We start from the raw sequence: 16,939 nt of genomic DNA on the forward strand, positions 1-16,939 counted from the left end.
TCCTCATAGCCCATAGCAAACAGATGAAATCATCTTTCTGAATCCTCAGAGCTCAGAACCATACTCTGAGAAGGGTGACCCTTCCTAGGTATGAGGCTCGAAACAAAGCAACCTTTGGCTTCTTCTGGAACCTTTTTATCTACAACAGTAATGGATGGTGAAGAAGCCTAGGCGAAAGTTATGATGAGAACTTCTCCAAGCTATTAGTCCTAAGGTGGTTTTTTTTGTTTGTTTGTTTTTTGTTTTTTGTTTTAGAAAAGATGTGTTTGCTAAGGTGGGTTTTGTGATTTATTTTGGTGAATGTTTCAGGTGAGCTTCAGAAGAATGTGCATTTTGTTGTTGGATGGAGTATTTTATAAATATCAATCAGATCAAGTTGATTAATATTGCTCTTCATGTCAACTTTGGGAACCTAATGAAATCTACGGGACTCCTCACCAGAAAAATGCACATAAGGAAAACTTTTGATAATGTTTTCATAGTTCACAATCCCTTAAAGTCCATTTATTTACCTCAGGTTAAGAACCCCAATTGTGGCATGCCTGGGTGGCTCAGCAGTTGAGCATCTGTCTTCAGCTCAGGGTATGATCCTGGGTCTGAGGATGGAGTTCACATTGGGCTCTCTGTGGAGAGCCTGCTTCTCCCTCTGTCTATGTCTCGGCCTCTCTCTGTGTGTCTCTCATGAATAAATAAATAAAAATCTCTGTTTTTTTTAAAAAAAAAAGAACCCCAATTGTAGGCCTAGTGAGAATCTCATACACATAAACACATTGGTTATCTGGCTTTGTTGATGTAATCACTACTCACTGAATATCTACAGTGTAGAGATTCCAGTAAGACTAACACTTTATAAGTGAAATTTGATCCACTGTTTAAAAGAAAAGAAAGATTTTCTCATACATTTTCTCATTTACTCTTCACACACACACACAAAAAAAAACAATAAGATAGGCACACATTGCCCTACCCATTTTACAAATGAAAAAAACATAATCCCAAAGACGTAAGTGATTTGGCTAAGGCCACTAGTCAAAAAGGAACTGAAATCCAGGAGTAATACACACTCTTTAACCTTAGGCCTGGCCCTTCCCCTCCATATTGACCAGTGCCAGTGGTAATAGGACTTGTGCCTAGTGATGTAACGGCCTGCTGAACACCAGGGTCATCATATAAGGATAACCCCCAAGGCCAAAATCTCAGCCCCCAATTTCCAGGGTGGTCAGTCCCATGCTCTTCTGTGATGTGACTGCAAATGGGAGGTCCCAGCCGAAGGACTCCCTTGGTGTTTAGAAGAGATAGGCAGAGCTTCCCATCTCCCTGCCCCAAGAGCATTATACCAAACATTCTTTGTGTTCTTCATATATGCCAGGCATCCACCTAGGCTATTTATGTGAATTAACTTACTAAATCCTCAGAACAACACCAGAGTGTAGGTATAATTATTATCTCTATTTTGTGGACACCTAGGGACGGTGAAGTAACTTGCCCAAGATTACACAACCAATAATTTTCAGAGCTCACATTTGAACTCTGAGCCTGTACTCTTAATCACACCACCATTCTGTCTCTCCGGGCCAATTGTTCCTTACTTTTGTGGGTCAGGAGCACCCTGGAGATTGTAATTAAGCTCTAGAAAAGGGAAAAGGTGGTTAAGCAGAATTTTTGCAAAGTAATTCAGGACTTCAAGGACTCGCAAGCCCCATCATCTGTGAACCTCATACATAATGGAGGGAGCTGTCCAGGGACCAAAAGAGAAGCTGCGCCAGAGCCTCAGCACTTCACCCCTGCAAACGCGGGAGGAGAGCTGAGCTGCGTGGTATGACCGGGATGCTCGTTCTCTGAGAATCAGGAAGGGTGAGCTCCCGGGACCGCAATGCCCTGGGAACGCAGCCGGACTCTGAGCCTCCGAAGTGCGGTAGCTGAAACAGATAAGCGCGGACCACTAAGCTACACCGCAATCGTGCTTGTCTGCCAGCAACCTGGAGTCACAAGACAGGGGATTCTGAGCGGACGGGATCTCGGAACTCCGGTCCCAGGCGCAGAGGGACGTGTCGCTGTTCCTGGTGCTGAAACGTTGCGGAGGGGAGGGGCCTGCCCGCCCCCCACCCGACCCTCCACTCCCGCCGCCGCCGCGGGAGCTGTCCAGTGCTGAACCCGGGTGCGGCCCGGCCCGCGGGGCTAGACCCGAGCCTGCCGCACCCAGCCGAGCCTGGGAGCGCTGACGCAGAACGCAGGGAAGGCGAGAAGCCCTGGGCTCCACGCCGGGCATGGACCAGCAAAGACTGGATTCCTACCAGCGGGGAACTAGCCGTGACTTCAATGAGCACGTCCTGCATAAGGTAAGAATCTCCGGCAGCCCCCCGCCCCCATCCCAAAGCTGGGAGAGGGTGCTCAGCAAGAGTTCTCTCCGCTCCCCTGACTTGGCTTTGGGACTTAAAGAGAAACCAGCCCTTATCTGCGAGCATGGGAACGCTTTCTGTCTGATCCTGTTTGCAGCTCAAAACAGATATGCGTAAACACTGGGGGAGGGGCCTACTTCAGAGGCTCAGATTATCAGGAGCTCCTTTCAATTCATGTAACTCACCTATGTCCCTTTCTCACTCACTTCGTTCCTGCCTCTCATCCATTTGAACTCCCGTGTTCTCTGAGCACCCTGGCCGACCGTGACCCTTCTGGGAGGAGGCTGTCTGTCCTCCCACCCTTGCCTCCCAAGCTCTGACCCTGATCAGATCTGGCCGTTGTGGCCAAAGACCAGAATTCCTGGGTGAAATGATCACAGAAATGATCTACAGCAGAAACAAACTGCTATTTTTAAATTAGACTGCCTCCGGGCTCCAGAAAGCTGCCTTCCAGCTACTATTCAGCCTACTGAAAGTGTTCGCTTATTTCAAAGCTCTAACTCATCCGTTGCTCCTCTAATTCAAATTTCTTATGCAACCCAATTCTCAATGTAGGTTTTCTCTTGAAGTGGTTGTTAGGGAAAAGTAGCAGTCTCTCTCTAGGCAAGTTTTTTTTAATGCAAAATCCATCACTTCAAAAGAATCAGAGCCTTATATTTGTCGTGAGAAGTCATGGATTGCTCCTCACACCTTGCTCTGCCCTCCTCATTGAGTCCTTATTTATCCTACTTTGCTAATATCAATTTATCTGTTAGATCCCTGAAAAGCTGTATATGGTTCTATGTTTGGAGATTATTTAAATCTAAATGTCACTCTAAAAATTCCATGAATGTGGGTCACCTGACTGGTTCAATCAGAAAAGCATGTGACTCTTGATCTCGGGGTCCTGAATTAGAACCTTATGTTAAGCATAGAGATTATTTAAATAAACAAAGAAATTTTAAACAAATAAATAATAAAAATCTCATGAATGCAAGCTTTTAAATAAGCTGATTCACCCTTTTCCCCTATAACACAAGTTTATATTTGAGGAAACCAAAGTCCAGAGAGGCAAAGTATCTTGTCCAAGAAGATAGTAAATGGCAGAGCTGGTACTAAAAGCCTGAAATTCTGACTCCAAATCTAATACCTTTTTTTCTCTATACAAGTATGATCCACAGGCCAGCAGCACTGGCATTACCTGAGAGATTGTTAAAAATGTGAGGGGCACCTCGGTAGTACAGTCAGTTAAGCTTCTGACTCTTGGTTTCGTTAGGCTCAGGTAGTGATCTCAGGGTCATGAAATGGAGCCCCTCTACGGTGGATGCTGAGTGCGGAGTCGGCTTGAGATTCTTTCTCCCTCTCTCTCCCATTTGTGCTCTCTTTTGCACACTCTCTAAAGTAAATAAATAAATCTTTTTTAAAAAAGATGAAATCTCGGGATGTCTGGGTGGCTCAGTGGTTGAGCATCTGCCTTCGGCTCAGGGCATGATTCCAGGTCCAGGGATTGAGTCCTGCATCAGGCTCCCTGAGAGGAGTCTGCTTCTCCCTCTGCCTGTGTCTCTCATGAATGAATAGATAAAATCTTTCTTAAAAAAAGAATGTGAAATCTCAGGTCCCATTCCAGACCCACTGAATCTAATTTGTATTTTAAAATGACCTCTAGAAAATAAATATGCACAATAAAATTTCAGATGCATGGGCCTGGCTATTTCTGACACAAATGAAGGAAAATCAACTACTGACATCTGTAAATTTGAATAGTCCATGTGACTTCCCCCACCAGGTCCCTGAACCCCTAAGGTATAGAGAAAGAGAGAAATTATAACAACTGCCCCAGCCAGGAAGTTTTAAAATGGTGCAGTTTGAAATAAACTAGAGTAAGATCTGTGTTCTTTGAGGTTGTGAACCTAGACCCAGTAGAAAGTGCATGCAAGCAAAGGGACATAATTACAGAGCAGTTACAAAACACCCTGGTAATTAGATATATGGGTCTTTCCAAGTTAAACCATCTTACAGGGATGCCTGGGTGGCTCAGCAATTGAGTGTCTGCCTTTGGCTCAGGGTGTGATCTTGGAGTCCCATGATCAAGTCCCACATTGGGCTCCCTGCATGGAGCTTGTTTCTCCCTCTGCCTATGTCTCTGCCTCTCTCTCTCTGTGAGTGTCTTTCATGACTAAATAAATAAAATCTTTTTTAAAACCCCATCTTGGGCAGCCCGGTGGCGCAGCGGTTTGGCGCCTCCTGCAGCCCAGGGCGTGATCCTGGGGACCCTGGATCGAGTCCCACGTCAGGCTCTCTGTATGATGCCTGCTTCTCCCTCTGCCTGTGTCTCTGCCTCTCTCTGTGTCTCTCATGAATGAATAAATAAAATCTTTAAAAAAAAATAATAAAACCCCATCTTGGGCAGCCCGGGTGGCTCAGCGGTTAGCGCCGCCTTCAGCCCAGGGCCTGATCCTGGAGACACAGGATCGAGTCCCATGTCATCAGGCTCCCTGCATGGAGCCTGCTTCTCCCTCTGCCTGTGCCTCTGACTCTCTCTCTCTCTCTCTCTCTGGGTCTCTCATGAATAAATAAATAAAATCTTTAAAAAATAAATAAAATAAAACCCCATCTTATAAAGATGTAAACATTCATTTTGGCACTTTAAGATTTGGATGTCAAAGTTTTCAAATTATTGATAAGTGTGGTCTTTACCACCTCAATTACCCACATATGAAATATAGGATGTACCCCCCAAAAGAATTTCACTGCCTTTGGGTTTATTTATCATCGAAGTGGGAGACAGCCTGTTCCGACAACTTCCAATATATTCGAAGACAAGTGTCTACTTACTACTAGTGAATGTTTGTTTTCTTCAGCTTGGTTGTGAGCATCTTGAGAGAAGAAGCTGGACTTACACCTTCTGTGGTGCCCGACAAAGTAACATGCATGTAGAAAATTGTCCTTTCATGTTATGTTGATCACCTCCTCCTAATATGATTTTATTATTCTGAACGACTTTTTAATGTGATCCACGTAAGATCCACCTACCTTTATGGAAAGGGGTAAGTTATCAATATATTTATATTATTTTTAAGTTTGCCATATAATAGAATCCAAGAAATTCTTGTTGATTCATTTGAACATATTGGCCATGGGAAGCAGGACTTCCCTCCAAATTAGCTGCTAGGGAGAATGATTTTTTTAGATAAACTTTTTGTTGATGTAAACACAAGAAAATCCCAAATCATATGTGTTTACCCTGATGGATTATCACAAAGTAAGCACCTCTGTGCAACCACTCCAAAAATAAAGAGATAGAATCTTGCCAGCTTCCCAGGAACCCCATATACACACACCTTCCTCATACTCCCCCTTCTCCTCCCCAGAAGTTACCTTTATAGAGGGGAAGTATCATTCAATGTTTTATCAGGGATGGCGGATTTTATGTAGGGATAGTTTTAGAAACTCATAGGGAAGAGACATTGCTGTATGATGGATAAAAACTCTAGGCTCGAAATCATTCAGACCTTGATATGACTTTGAATGACATCTATGAGCCTTTTTTTCTTATCTATATGATAGAAGTAATATTACCTAGCTTATTGTCTTTGAGGGAAAATGCTAGATAATATAATGTAAATATGTAGATATAAATATATATATTTCTCTGGCATATAGGAAGCCTTTGATAAATGGTGGTTATTATTAGGGCACATATCTCAGGCTTCAGAGCAACTTCAATAGGTGTCACATTGAGTGTCACCTAAACTAATGAATCTTTGGGGCACCTGGGTGGTTCAGTTGGTTGAGCATCTGCCTTCGACTCAGGTCATGATCCCAGGGTCCTGGGATGGAGCCCTACATTGGGCTCTCCACTCAACAGAGAAGGGCCTGCTTCCTCTCCCTCTGCTCCCCTTCCCCACTTGTGCTCTCTCTTATTATCTCTCTGTGTCTCTCAAATAAATAAATAAAATCTTTAAAAATAAATAAATAAAATAAAATAATGAATCTTTGTGAGAAGAGCTGCAGCTCCTTACACAGACACACATACACAGGGCAGCCCTGGTGGCTCAATGGTTTAACGTCGCCTTTGGCCCAGGGCCTGATCCTGGAGACCCGGGACCGAGTTTCACATCGGGCTCCCTACATGGAGCCTGCTTCTCCCTCTGCCTGTGTCTCTGCCTTTCTGTGTGTGTGTGTGTGTGTGTGTGTGTGTGTGTGTGTGTGTCTCACAAATAAATAGGTAAAATCTTAACACACACACACACACATTCTTCAGGAACACAATCCTATGGAATTAATCTCACACACCCACCATCAAGATTCCCATGTGAACATCCTAACCCTGACGTCCTAAATTGAATATTTCCTTTCTCTGGAAGGTGAAGCATGGGGCACAATAAAACCTCTTCTTAAAATTCGCTTATATAAAAAAAAACATGCCACATATCATCAGCCTTCAAAGGCACTTGCACTTGAGCTAGTCCCAAGAGTTAGAGGGTGACCCAGAGGAGCCTGAGTAACTCCTAGGATATTCCTGGAGTGTGGGCTGGAAGCTGGGAACTGCTTGGAAACATTGAGTTCATCCATCACATGCTTGATGATGTTTTTAAATAGAGTTGCTGTTGTTCTCACAAAACTGAATATTTGATGCAACTAAATAATTTAAAACATGTGAACAACCTTGCTGCTCTTTTGCCAAGAGAACTCCTAGCCTTCTCTTGCTACCAGTATAGTCTTGAGAACCATCAAGGGTAATGGTGTGACTTGAAAGCTCTGGAACAGCCCACAGATTTGATTCTTGCTGTGCCAGGGTCTGACTGTAAACTCTAGGAAAAGTGAATCACAGAGCTTTGCCCTGGATGCTAATGAATCAGGACACAGAGACTTCAGTTCAAGAGCTTACTTCCTAATTCACCATCACCAGTGCTCTGATACACACCTACATGCCACTGTTTTTCCAAGAGGAGAAACTAAATACTAAACCAAAGTCTCTCTCCTCTGTAGTATCTCAGAAAGACCATTGACCAGGGGGCAGAAAGATGTGGACTGCTTATCCATTCATCCAGGGCTTGGTCCTTGCTGGAAAAAATTGAATTATAAAGACCTCCGTGCTACAAGGGATTTCTGTTCCCTCTGACTCTGCTCTAATATATCTTCTATCCCTGAGTAAGATAGGCAAGAGATTCATCTCTAGTAGCCCCCTCTTCACTTGCACTGTCCCTTGTTTACTGCTCATCTTGTGATTTCCACACCCCTCAGTGGTCCACACACTTTACCTATTCATTCAGCAACCATGTACTGAGCATGCCCCAAGTGTGAGAACCTATGCTGGGTATTATAAAGAAAACACACACATACACACACAAATTGTTCCCACTTTCAATAAGCTTGTGGCTATAAGACATGCACATAAATTACTATAATACTGTGTAGAGTCTCAGATATGCCCTAAGGAAGGTATAAGAAGGTACAGTGGGATAACCCAGGAAGAAAGGGTTAAGGATAACCCAGGAAGAAAGGTATAAGAAGGTACAGTGGGATAACCCAGGAAGAAAGGGTTACTTCTAACCTCAATTTGAAATGGCCTCTGATTAAGAATTAATATCTAAGAGAGCCAGAGTTCCACACACCAGCCAGCCTTGCTCTCCCAATGGGTCATCCATCGCCTGCTGATCCTGGAGAAAGTTCTGGTTTCAGCAGCATTTTATTTCCCTGCCAGAAAATGTTACCATGGAAAGAGCCATCCCTGCAAAAGGCCATACCCACTATTCTGTCTCCCTCTACCGTTCTTTATCCCTCAGGGACTTTTTTTTCTCAATTAAACAATGCTCATGGAACACAAATTTGTAGTAAAGGAATCCAATTCTACAGGAAAACCTGTACCCTATAGGTGAAGAGATTTTGCTTTCTTTTTTTTTTCAAATATTTTATTTATTTAGTCAAGAGAGAGGCAGCGACATAGGCAGAGGGAGAAGCGGGCTCCATGCAGGGATCCTGATATGGGACTCTATCCGGGGACTCTGGGGTCATGCCCTGAGCCAAAGGCAGACACTCAAGCACTGAGCCACCCAGACATCCTGAGATTTTACTTTCAGGTGAGTTCATTGTACCTCAAAAAAGCAGTGTCAGGGTTTGGGTTTTGCCTTTGCTTTGTTTTGTTTTTAAGAAAAAATGTGTAAAACCAGAGTGAGAGCACTAGCTCCAGTATTGCGAGATTTCCGTCCTCAGTTCAGAAACAAAAAAGCTAGGAAAAGTTAGCTGCTCCCTGTCAAATGTTTCCATTTGCTTGTTTTCCTTTCTTGCTTGCTCTGGAGGCTTTCAGATAAATAAATGAAGTGTGTGTTACGTCACTGAGGATCTCCGGCCATCTTGGACTCCTTTGACTAATCTGTCTATCCTGCCAGATCCCAAGCAGGCAGCTGGCTTGGGGAGTGGTGCTGACTGGTTCTCTTGGATAACCCAGCAGGAAATGAAGCTGAATCTGTCCAACATCCAAACTCTTCAAGCTTTCCTCCCCAAGCACTTGTCTCTCTAATTTGGAGTTCCTGTGTCTTTGGGGAGAAAATATCTGAGATTTTCTAGTGTTGGTTCGCTAATAAATATTCCCTCCTATAAGCTGTTTTGGGGAGAGGCTTTGACTTCCTTCAGTTTGAGGGCAGGAAACCCACCTTTTCTGGAAGTAAACAGCCAGAGGCCAGCACCAGGCCAGGGAACTGTTAAACGGGAAATTTGAAGTGGCTCTAAACTTATCCCAGTGTGCTCCTTGCTTCCGGCCTCCCCTTTCAAGCAAGAAAAGCAGTCTCTGGAGATGGCGAGTGAGAATGGAGCTCACAGCTCCCTTGCCAACTTGCAAAGCACTCAGGCAATGCACTTCCCCAGTTGGGAGCAACCCTGGACCATTTTCCCACCAGCCAACCAGAGTAGGTTTTCCCAGGCCAAGTGAGAGAGCTCCAAGCCAGTAGTAAACAATAGCTCTGGATGTGTTAACCCCTACCTGACCCTGCCAGTCAAAAGCTCCCCAGACCAGGCAGCCCTGGTGGCTCAGAGGTTTAGTACTGCCTTCAGCCCAGGGCACAATCCTAGAGACCCAGGATCGAGTCCCATGTCAGGCTCCCTGCATGGAGACTGCTTCTCCCTCTGCCTGTGTCTCTGCCTCTTTCTCTCTCTGTCTCTCGTGAATAAATAAATAAATAAAATCTTAAAAAAAAAAAAGCTCCCCAGACCTCACCCTGCTCCTCAAAATAGCAAGGTCCTATGAAAATAATTGTTAAAACAGACAGAGCTCATGAATCCCCTAGTAGACAATTCCTGTTTCACTGACCTTGATGCCAAGGTCTACTCCTTCCTTTATTATTTGTATTTCTGCTTATTAGAAGACAGTTTTGACACATCCACATGAAGGTGTTATTTAATACTTTGTGCTTATGCAAATAGCAAACTTTAAAAAATTATTTACTTATTTGATACAGAAAGAGAGAGAGGGGGGAAGAAGCAGAAGGAGAGAGAATCTCAAGCAGATTCCTCGCTGAGTGTGAAGCATGATGCAGAACTCAATCCCAAGGCCCTGAGATCGTGTCCTAAGCTGAAACCAAGAGTCAGGTGCTTAACTGACTGAGTCATCCAGGTACCCTGTTAAGGGCCTTTTTTTTTTTTTAAGATTTTATTTATTTATTCATGAGAGACACAGAGAGAGAGGAGAAGCAGGCTCCATGCAGGGAACCTGACAGGGGACTCGATCCCAGGACTCCAGGATTACGCCCTGGGCTGAAGGCAGCACTAAACCGCTGAGCCACCCATCTGTCCTGTTAAGGGCCTTTTAAAGGCAAAGCAAACCTTTCCCCTCCCCCTCCTCCTCCCTCTGCCTTTTGAATTTTGCATCCATACCACTCCCAGGAAGTCTGCTTACTAAAAAGCAGATCTGCCATGTGTCAGAGCAATACCCCCAGAGGACCGTGAGGAACTGGTAGACTCAGCTTTTTCCAGCCCCTTCCAACTTCGCATTAAAAAGGCCTCAACCTTCAGAAGGAATGACATTGCTGGTAGACTCAGCTCAGATGGAGAGAGACCCCCTCCAGACCCCCAGGATCCTCCTCCTTCTGCCGGTGGGGGCAGGGCAGGGGGGGAGCCATAATCTTCACCCAGATTCTTCCCCCTTCTTCTGGTCCCCTTCTCAGGTTTCACAGATTGTGAACTAAGAAGTATAAAATCATCGGGCCGCCTGGGTGACTCAGTGGTTGAGCGTCTGCCTTTGACTCAGTTCATGATCCCGGGATCCTGGGATCCAGTCCTGCATTGGCCTCCCCACAGGGAGCCTGCTTCTCCCTCTGCCTGTGTCTCTGCCTCTCTCTGTGTGTCTCCCATGAATAAATAAATAAAATATTAGGAAAAAAGTATAAAATCCTCTCTGTGCTATAATCTAGAGGGACCCAGTGAGACTAGTAGTTGTTAGTAACAAGTGATAAAAATTAACAATGGTTCATCAGTGGAGCATTTTAAAGTTATTAAATACTTTAATATATACTATAACACTTAATACTCCATGCTTTTTCCAGGAGATGTTAATACTAATTTCATATTGTAAATAGAGAGTGGAGGCCAGATAAAAAAAAATTAAGTTACTTGCTCAAGGTCACAGCAGGAAAGTATTGTGGGAATTTCAATAATAGCAGCAAACCCCTAAAAGCACTTATGTGCCAGGCACTATTCTGAGCCCTTTACATTCAATCCTACAACAACCCGATTTTATTTTATTTTATTTTATTTTTTCCGATTTTAATCTCATTTTGAAGATGAGTAAATGAGGGGTGCCTGGGTGGCTCAGTCAGTTAACCATCTAACTCTTAATTTCTACTCAGGTCATGATCTCAGGGTCATGAGATGAAGCCCTGTGTTGGGCTCCATGCTCAGCATGGAGTCTGCTTGAGGTTCTCTCTCTCTCTCTCCCCCCTAAATAAATAAATAAAGTCTTAAAAAATAAAAGAAAAAAGATGAGTAAACAAGCCACAGAAACATTAAGAAACTTGTCTGAGGTCACCCAGCTAATAAGTGACAGAGCCCAGACTCTAACATCAACAGTTAGAGATCCAAGCAGATAGGGTCAGGAGAGGGTAAAGATCTTTGCCAAGGGTGTCACATTGCTGAGGAAGGGGTCACAGCAGTTGAATGTAGGGTGTCAACAGCAGTCCAGTGTGTAGCCCCCAGCTCTGTAGGACTAGAGCCTGGTTTTGCTCACTCACACAAGAGTAGACCCATCACTCCAGGCATGCTCCTGTTAATCAAACTCACAAGACTGATGGATTGTGCTAGATGTCAAACCACATTATAATCAGGGGATTGTTTGCTAAGCATGAAATCCGGGAAAAGACTTGGAAGATTCAGACATTTAATGAAACCAGGCTGATATAGTATGATGGTTGGCTACAGTGTGAGTACAGCCCGGATGTACAACTCCTGCAGCCCTTTACCTTGGGGCCTCTCTACCCTGCCCCACCACCACCCCCAGCTGTATTTAACCCTAGTGCCAGGGGAAAGGGGTGTGCTATTCTCTCTCATTTCCTGTGCTCCTTTAGGAACCACATGCTTTTGGGCTTGAGAATGCCCAGGACTCAACCTGGTTGGAGACAAGAGGGTGGGAATGCTCCCTTTTCAGGAGCCTCCATCAGACATACCAACATTTGTCACCTTATTCTCTGCCTTCATTTCTCTTACTGCCCTTGTCAGGGCCTTAGGGATTTGGTATTAGGGGAAAGAATCATGAAAGAAAAAAAGTGATTGGGGCCATTTCCTCATATCCCACCACCACCCCAGCCCACGTGCACCCTTTGAAATCAGATGTCACTGGTTGAGAATCTTGAGAATGAATTTAACAAACTTCTGCTGGGCACCATGTGTTTCTGAGCCCTGGGAACCCATTCCCTACCCCGCAAGAAACTGAGTGTGGCAGGCTGGGCGGGTCACTAGGCTGGCATGAAGATGACTCAGGCCACATCTGACTTCAGCTCAATATGACACATGAGCTTCAGTGTCTATGAAGACATCTTAAAGGTCATGGGAAGTGAGAAGTGGGCCCTTGGGGACAAGGTCAAATGTTTACAGCTCCCTCTAGCTACCAAGTTCTGAGTCCTGACTCAGGGACTGATCTGAAAGGCTACAAAATCCACAGCTCCAGGAGGAAGTGCCAGCACTGAAGGTCAGAAAGGCTCTGGGCCCCCAAGACAGGAATCCCTTCAAGTCTATGTCCAAGACAGTAAGGAGTTCACCAGTGTATTTCTGAGAAGTGCCTGGAGTAAAGATCTATGGCCCAAGCTTGGCAGAGTTGGATAAGGAGAAGCAAAGCTGGGACCCCTTCCCTGAACATCTCCAAAGATCTGAGATGATAAACATCCAAACTAAAAAACGCCGGGATTCTGACCCTGGGGGATGACAGGCTGGCTGATGAAGAGAGGCTTGGGAAAGACAGAGGCAGGGGCCAGGTGAGCTCTGCAGTCATGCCCTCAAGAACTCTCACTCCCCCATGCCCAAAGAGCCCAGTCTCCTCCAGACATCATAGTGCAGTGCCACAAACACATGAGAAGGCCACACAGAGTAGTGTCTGACCACCACTTGTCTGGCCCATCCCCTGACCTATCCACCCCCTGCCTTGTCTATCCCCTGCCCTGTTCACCACCTGCCTGTTCAGTGATTTGCTTAGAGGCAGATCATTAGTCAAAGAAGAGAAGGGACCTGGGATATAAAAAAAAAAAAAAAAAAAAAAAAAAAAAAAAAAAAGGCTTATATCAAAAAGGCTTAAAAAAAAAAAAAAACAAAAAGGCTTATATCATAGCTATGCCTTTTGCCAACTGTATTTCCTTGGTCATTCCATTCAAACAGCCCTTTACAGTTTGCAGAGCACTTGCATATAAACTGTCTCGTCTGATTTCCATAGCACAGCATAAGTGGCCCAGGTATCATTGTTGCCTGTCAAGGGGGAACTTTCTTGGTCAGGGCCCTTTTGGTTGCCAGTGACAAAACCCAAGTCAAACCATCTTAAACATAAAGAAAATCCACTGGCTCATGTAACTGAGAAACCTGAAGATGCTGCTCAGTTGGATCCAGGGATTCAAACAATGGCATCTGTCTCTGTCTCTCAACAGTCTTCCCTCTAACTCCACTTTATTTACAGGTAGGGTTCTCCTCATGGGGTCACCTGATGGCCAGAAGCTCCAAGTCACAGCATCAGGGCTGATAGTTTCCACTAAAGTCCTAGATCCAATACTTATTTGACTGAAATGAGTCATGCGCCCACCCCTGGAGGAGGAGATAGTCCCACCCAAGCCTTATCAGCCATGAGTGGAAGAAAGTGGTTTCCAAAGAAAATGAGGGTGTGTTAGCTATAGGCTAGTCATGCAAAAACAAGAGGACCCCATGGTAATTCTGGGGAAATCTGGGTCCCAATTTTTTTAAGGAGGCTCCCCACCCAGTGTAGATCGAGTCCTGGGCTGAGATCAAGAGTCAATCACTCAACCAACTGAGCCACCCAGGCACCCCCTTTGTTTCTTTTTCCAGTATTTTTAAATCTTTAATGAGAAGAAACTGAGAGAGCTGAACTGAACTTGTCACTCTCCCACTGAAACTGGGCTACTTGTGTCCCATACATGGTGTCATTTAAGACTGGATACCCAGACTTAGATTATTAATTGCCATACTTAGGTAATGAACTGATGTCACCCTATAAAGCTTATTGGGGTTGTGGAGCCAAACCTCACCCTATGGGTGGGAATAGACTTTCCTGTAGGGGAAACAGATGACCCAACTTTCAACCACCCCTGGAGGAGGTCAGAGTAGGGGCAGCGGATGAGGACACAGGATGCAAGGCTAAGGTTGGAATGAAGGGAAGTTTTTCCCCCTGGTTTTGGGACCAGGGTCAGTTGGTGTGAAGACACCTGAATTTTTCCAGTGGGAGTAAGGCATGAGCAGTCTATGGCCACACAAGGGCAGATGAGAATTGAGACAAGAGCCTCCCAAGTCCAGCTTCATGAGTGTGCCACCTGCGTAGTCACATGGGGCTCCATGTTGGGAAGGGCCCTATGATTGGTTTAATGCCCTATTGTCACTATCTTGAGATCTCAATATTTTGTACAAGGAAACCCATATTTTCATTTTGTGCTGGACCCCAAATTATGTAACTGTTGCTGCTGTAAAATAAGAACCCCTGGAGCATCCTGGTGCCTGAGTGGCTCAGTCAGCTGAGTGTCCAACTCTTGATTTCAGCTCAGGTCTCCATCTCAAGCTAGTGAGTTTGAGCCCCAAGTTGGGCTCCATGCTGTCCATGGAACCTACTTAAAAAAGAAGAAGAAGAAGAAAGAAGAAGGAGAAGGAGAAGGAGAAGGAGAAGGAGAAGGAGAAGGAGAAGGAGAAGGAGAAGGACAACAACAACAACCACCCCTGGAGGGTCTGAACCCAGGTCTGGGCAACAGTTCTGAGCTATTCTTTTGGGCACATCCCCTTCTTTTGATCTAACCTCATGCCTGGTTTCAGATGAGCCATGAGGAGATAGAGAAAAGTTATCTCATGCTCTGGGCAGAATGGCAAAGAGGTGATCAGTATCCCCACCCCTGCCACAGGGCTGTCACTGTGTCACCAATAGCATTCACTTGCAAGAACAATCTGCAAGGGTCATAGGCAGCAGGAAGCATGTCATGGAAGGCAAATCAGAACCCAAAGGTGGACAGGGGAGGCCCCAGCCTCAGGGGCAGGTGTCTGCTACATAGGGCTGGGGAAGAAGTAAATGAGACTTGCATTTGTGACTTAAGCACTGTGTTGAACAGTCAGCTTTTGTTGGTTATTGGTTAATCATAGGAGTCATTATTATTAATATCTAATTACAAAATGTGTGAAATGCAGAACAAAACTTACTTGTGATGCTGTTTCATAACCCATATCTTAAATAAAAATGGAATTACTCTCTGAAAAAAATATATATATAGTTGACCTTTGAACAATATGGCTTTCAACTGCACATATCCACTTATATGCAGATTTTTTTCAGTAAATACCGTATAGTACGGTATGGCATTTCCCTATGATTTTTCCTAATAACATTTTCTTTTCTCTAGCTTACTTTATTGAAAGAATACAGTGTGTAATACATACAGGATGCAAAATATGTGTTAATCAACCGAGCTATCAATAAGGCTTCCAGTCAACAGTACACTAGGATGTTAAGTTTTGAGGGAAGTCGAAAGTTATATGTGGATTTTCAATTGTGCCGGGGTCAGCACTCCTAACCCCCCCTCCCGCCATTGTTCAGGGTAGGCTGTAAATATTCATAGCTACCTCACAGGCATTTTGTCATTCACATTTCACCCTCATTTAAAAAAATATTTTATTTATTTATTCATGAGAGACACAGAGAGAGAGAGGCAGAGACATACACAGAGGAAGATGCAGGCTCCTCACAGGGAGCTCAATACAGGACTCACTCCATCCTGGGACCCTGGGATCATGCCCTGAGCCAAAAGCAGACGCTCAATCACTGAACCACCCAGGTGTCCCTCACCCTCATTATTTTTAATGACTGTATAGTATCCCATTGTATGAACATGAAAATTCATTGTAATTCTGAAATGTTGAAGCTTATTAAAAGGCACAGAGAATACCATAACAAAAAATACATACAAAAAAGCATTTTGCTTTTTAAAAAAGTCTTGAAGGAGCCTTCTCTGGGGCATGTGAGTGGTAATTCCAAGGGACCTCTCAGAGATAGATGGTATCTGCTGGAGAGATATGGGTGCAGACCCATGCTATTACACATTGGGAACCTGAAGGTTATCGTGGTTGTTTTGAAATCACAGGCCAGACAGTGTGGCACTTTGGTGAAACTCCATTATGTAGAAGAGTCAGTGGACCCTGAGAGACATTTTGTAACAGTCCAAGGCCACTCATCAAGTAAATAAAAGACAGAACTCCACCCCAGGGCATCTGACCCAAGGCCCTGAATGCTTCTGCATTATGGGGGCATGGCCCTCCCTTGACCCCGGGGTTCTCAGAAAAAGCAAGGCTTTAACTGGAGGCCGTCCCTTCTGATGGTGACTTCCCACAATTCTAGTGCAGCCTTGGTGACAATTTCAGCCTGGCCCAGGACAAACAGTAAAGCAGAGTCAATGCCAGTGGGGGACATTCATTCGCAATGCAGATTCAAGACTCTGCCTTCTGAGCTGTCCAGATGCCATTGGAAAGTTAGCTTACTGCAGTGAGTCACCGCTAATTTGGTCTCAAGGGCAGAGGAGCCAAGCAACATTACCTCCTAGGGATTTGCTTCCATGAAACCCAACTGCAGGATAGCAACCCCAGGAAAGAAAGCCTAAACTTAACTGCCACCAACACCACTCTGGGGAAGACTCCCCCTTACTTTACCTCTACTTTCTCTCTCTTTTGTCCTCATGTCTCACTGCGTTTTAAGAGAAAATACTTTACCTCTCCATGGCTCCTACTTTCACTAGCCAGGGGTTTCAGCGGAAGATCACGAGGTCTCTCAGGTTTAGTCCTTCTGCTTTTCTGGCTTTATTATTAATCTTGCAAAGTCAGTGTGAAAT

General features: G+C 44.7%; 1 protein-coding gene across 2 annotated transcripts in view; it reads left to right on the forward strand.

Moving 5' to 3' along the window:
• The first annotated feature begins 1,563 nt into the window (after positions 1-1,563).
• The window catches only part of RAB37 (RAB37, member RAS oncogene family), a 54,977-nt gene continuing 39,601 nt past the window's right edge, over positions 1,564-16,939 (forward strand). Inside the window, exon 1 of one of the 2 annotated variants that reach the window (XM_072781485.1) lies at positions 1,564-2,339. In XM_072781485.1, coding sequence (XP_072637586.1) covers positions 2,268-2,339 — 72 coding nt within the window. In that variant the 5' untranslated portion in view covers positions 1,564-2,267. The remainder of the gene's footprint in view (positions 2,340-16,939) is intronic. The other variant, XM_072781483.1, reaches the window with a different exon arrangement.

The sequence above is a fragment of the Canis lupus genome, chromosome 16, assembly GCF_048164855.1.
Source record: "Canis lupus baileyi chromosome 16, mCanLup2.hap1, whole genome shotgun sequence".
NCBI classification, from domain to species: domain Eukaryota; kingdom Metazoa; phylum Chordata; class Mammalia; order Carnivora; family Canidae; genus Canis; species Canis lupus.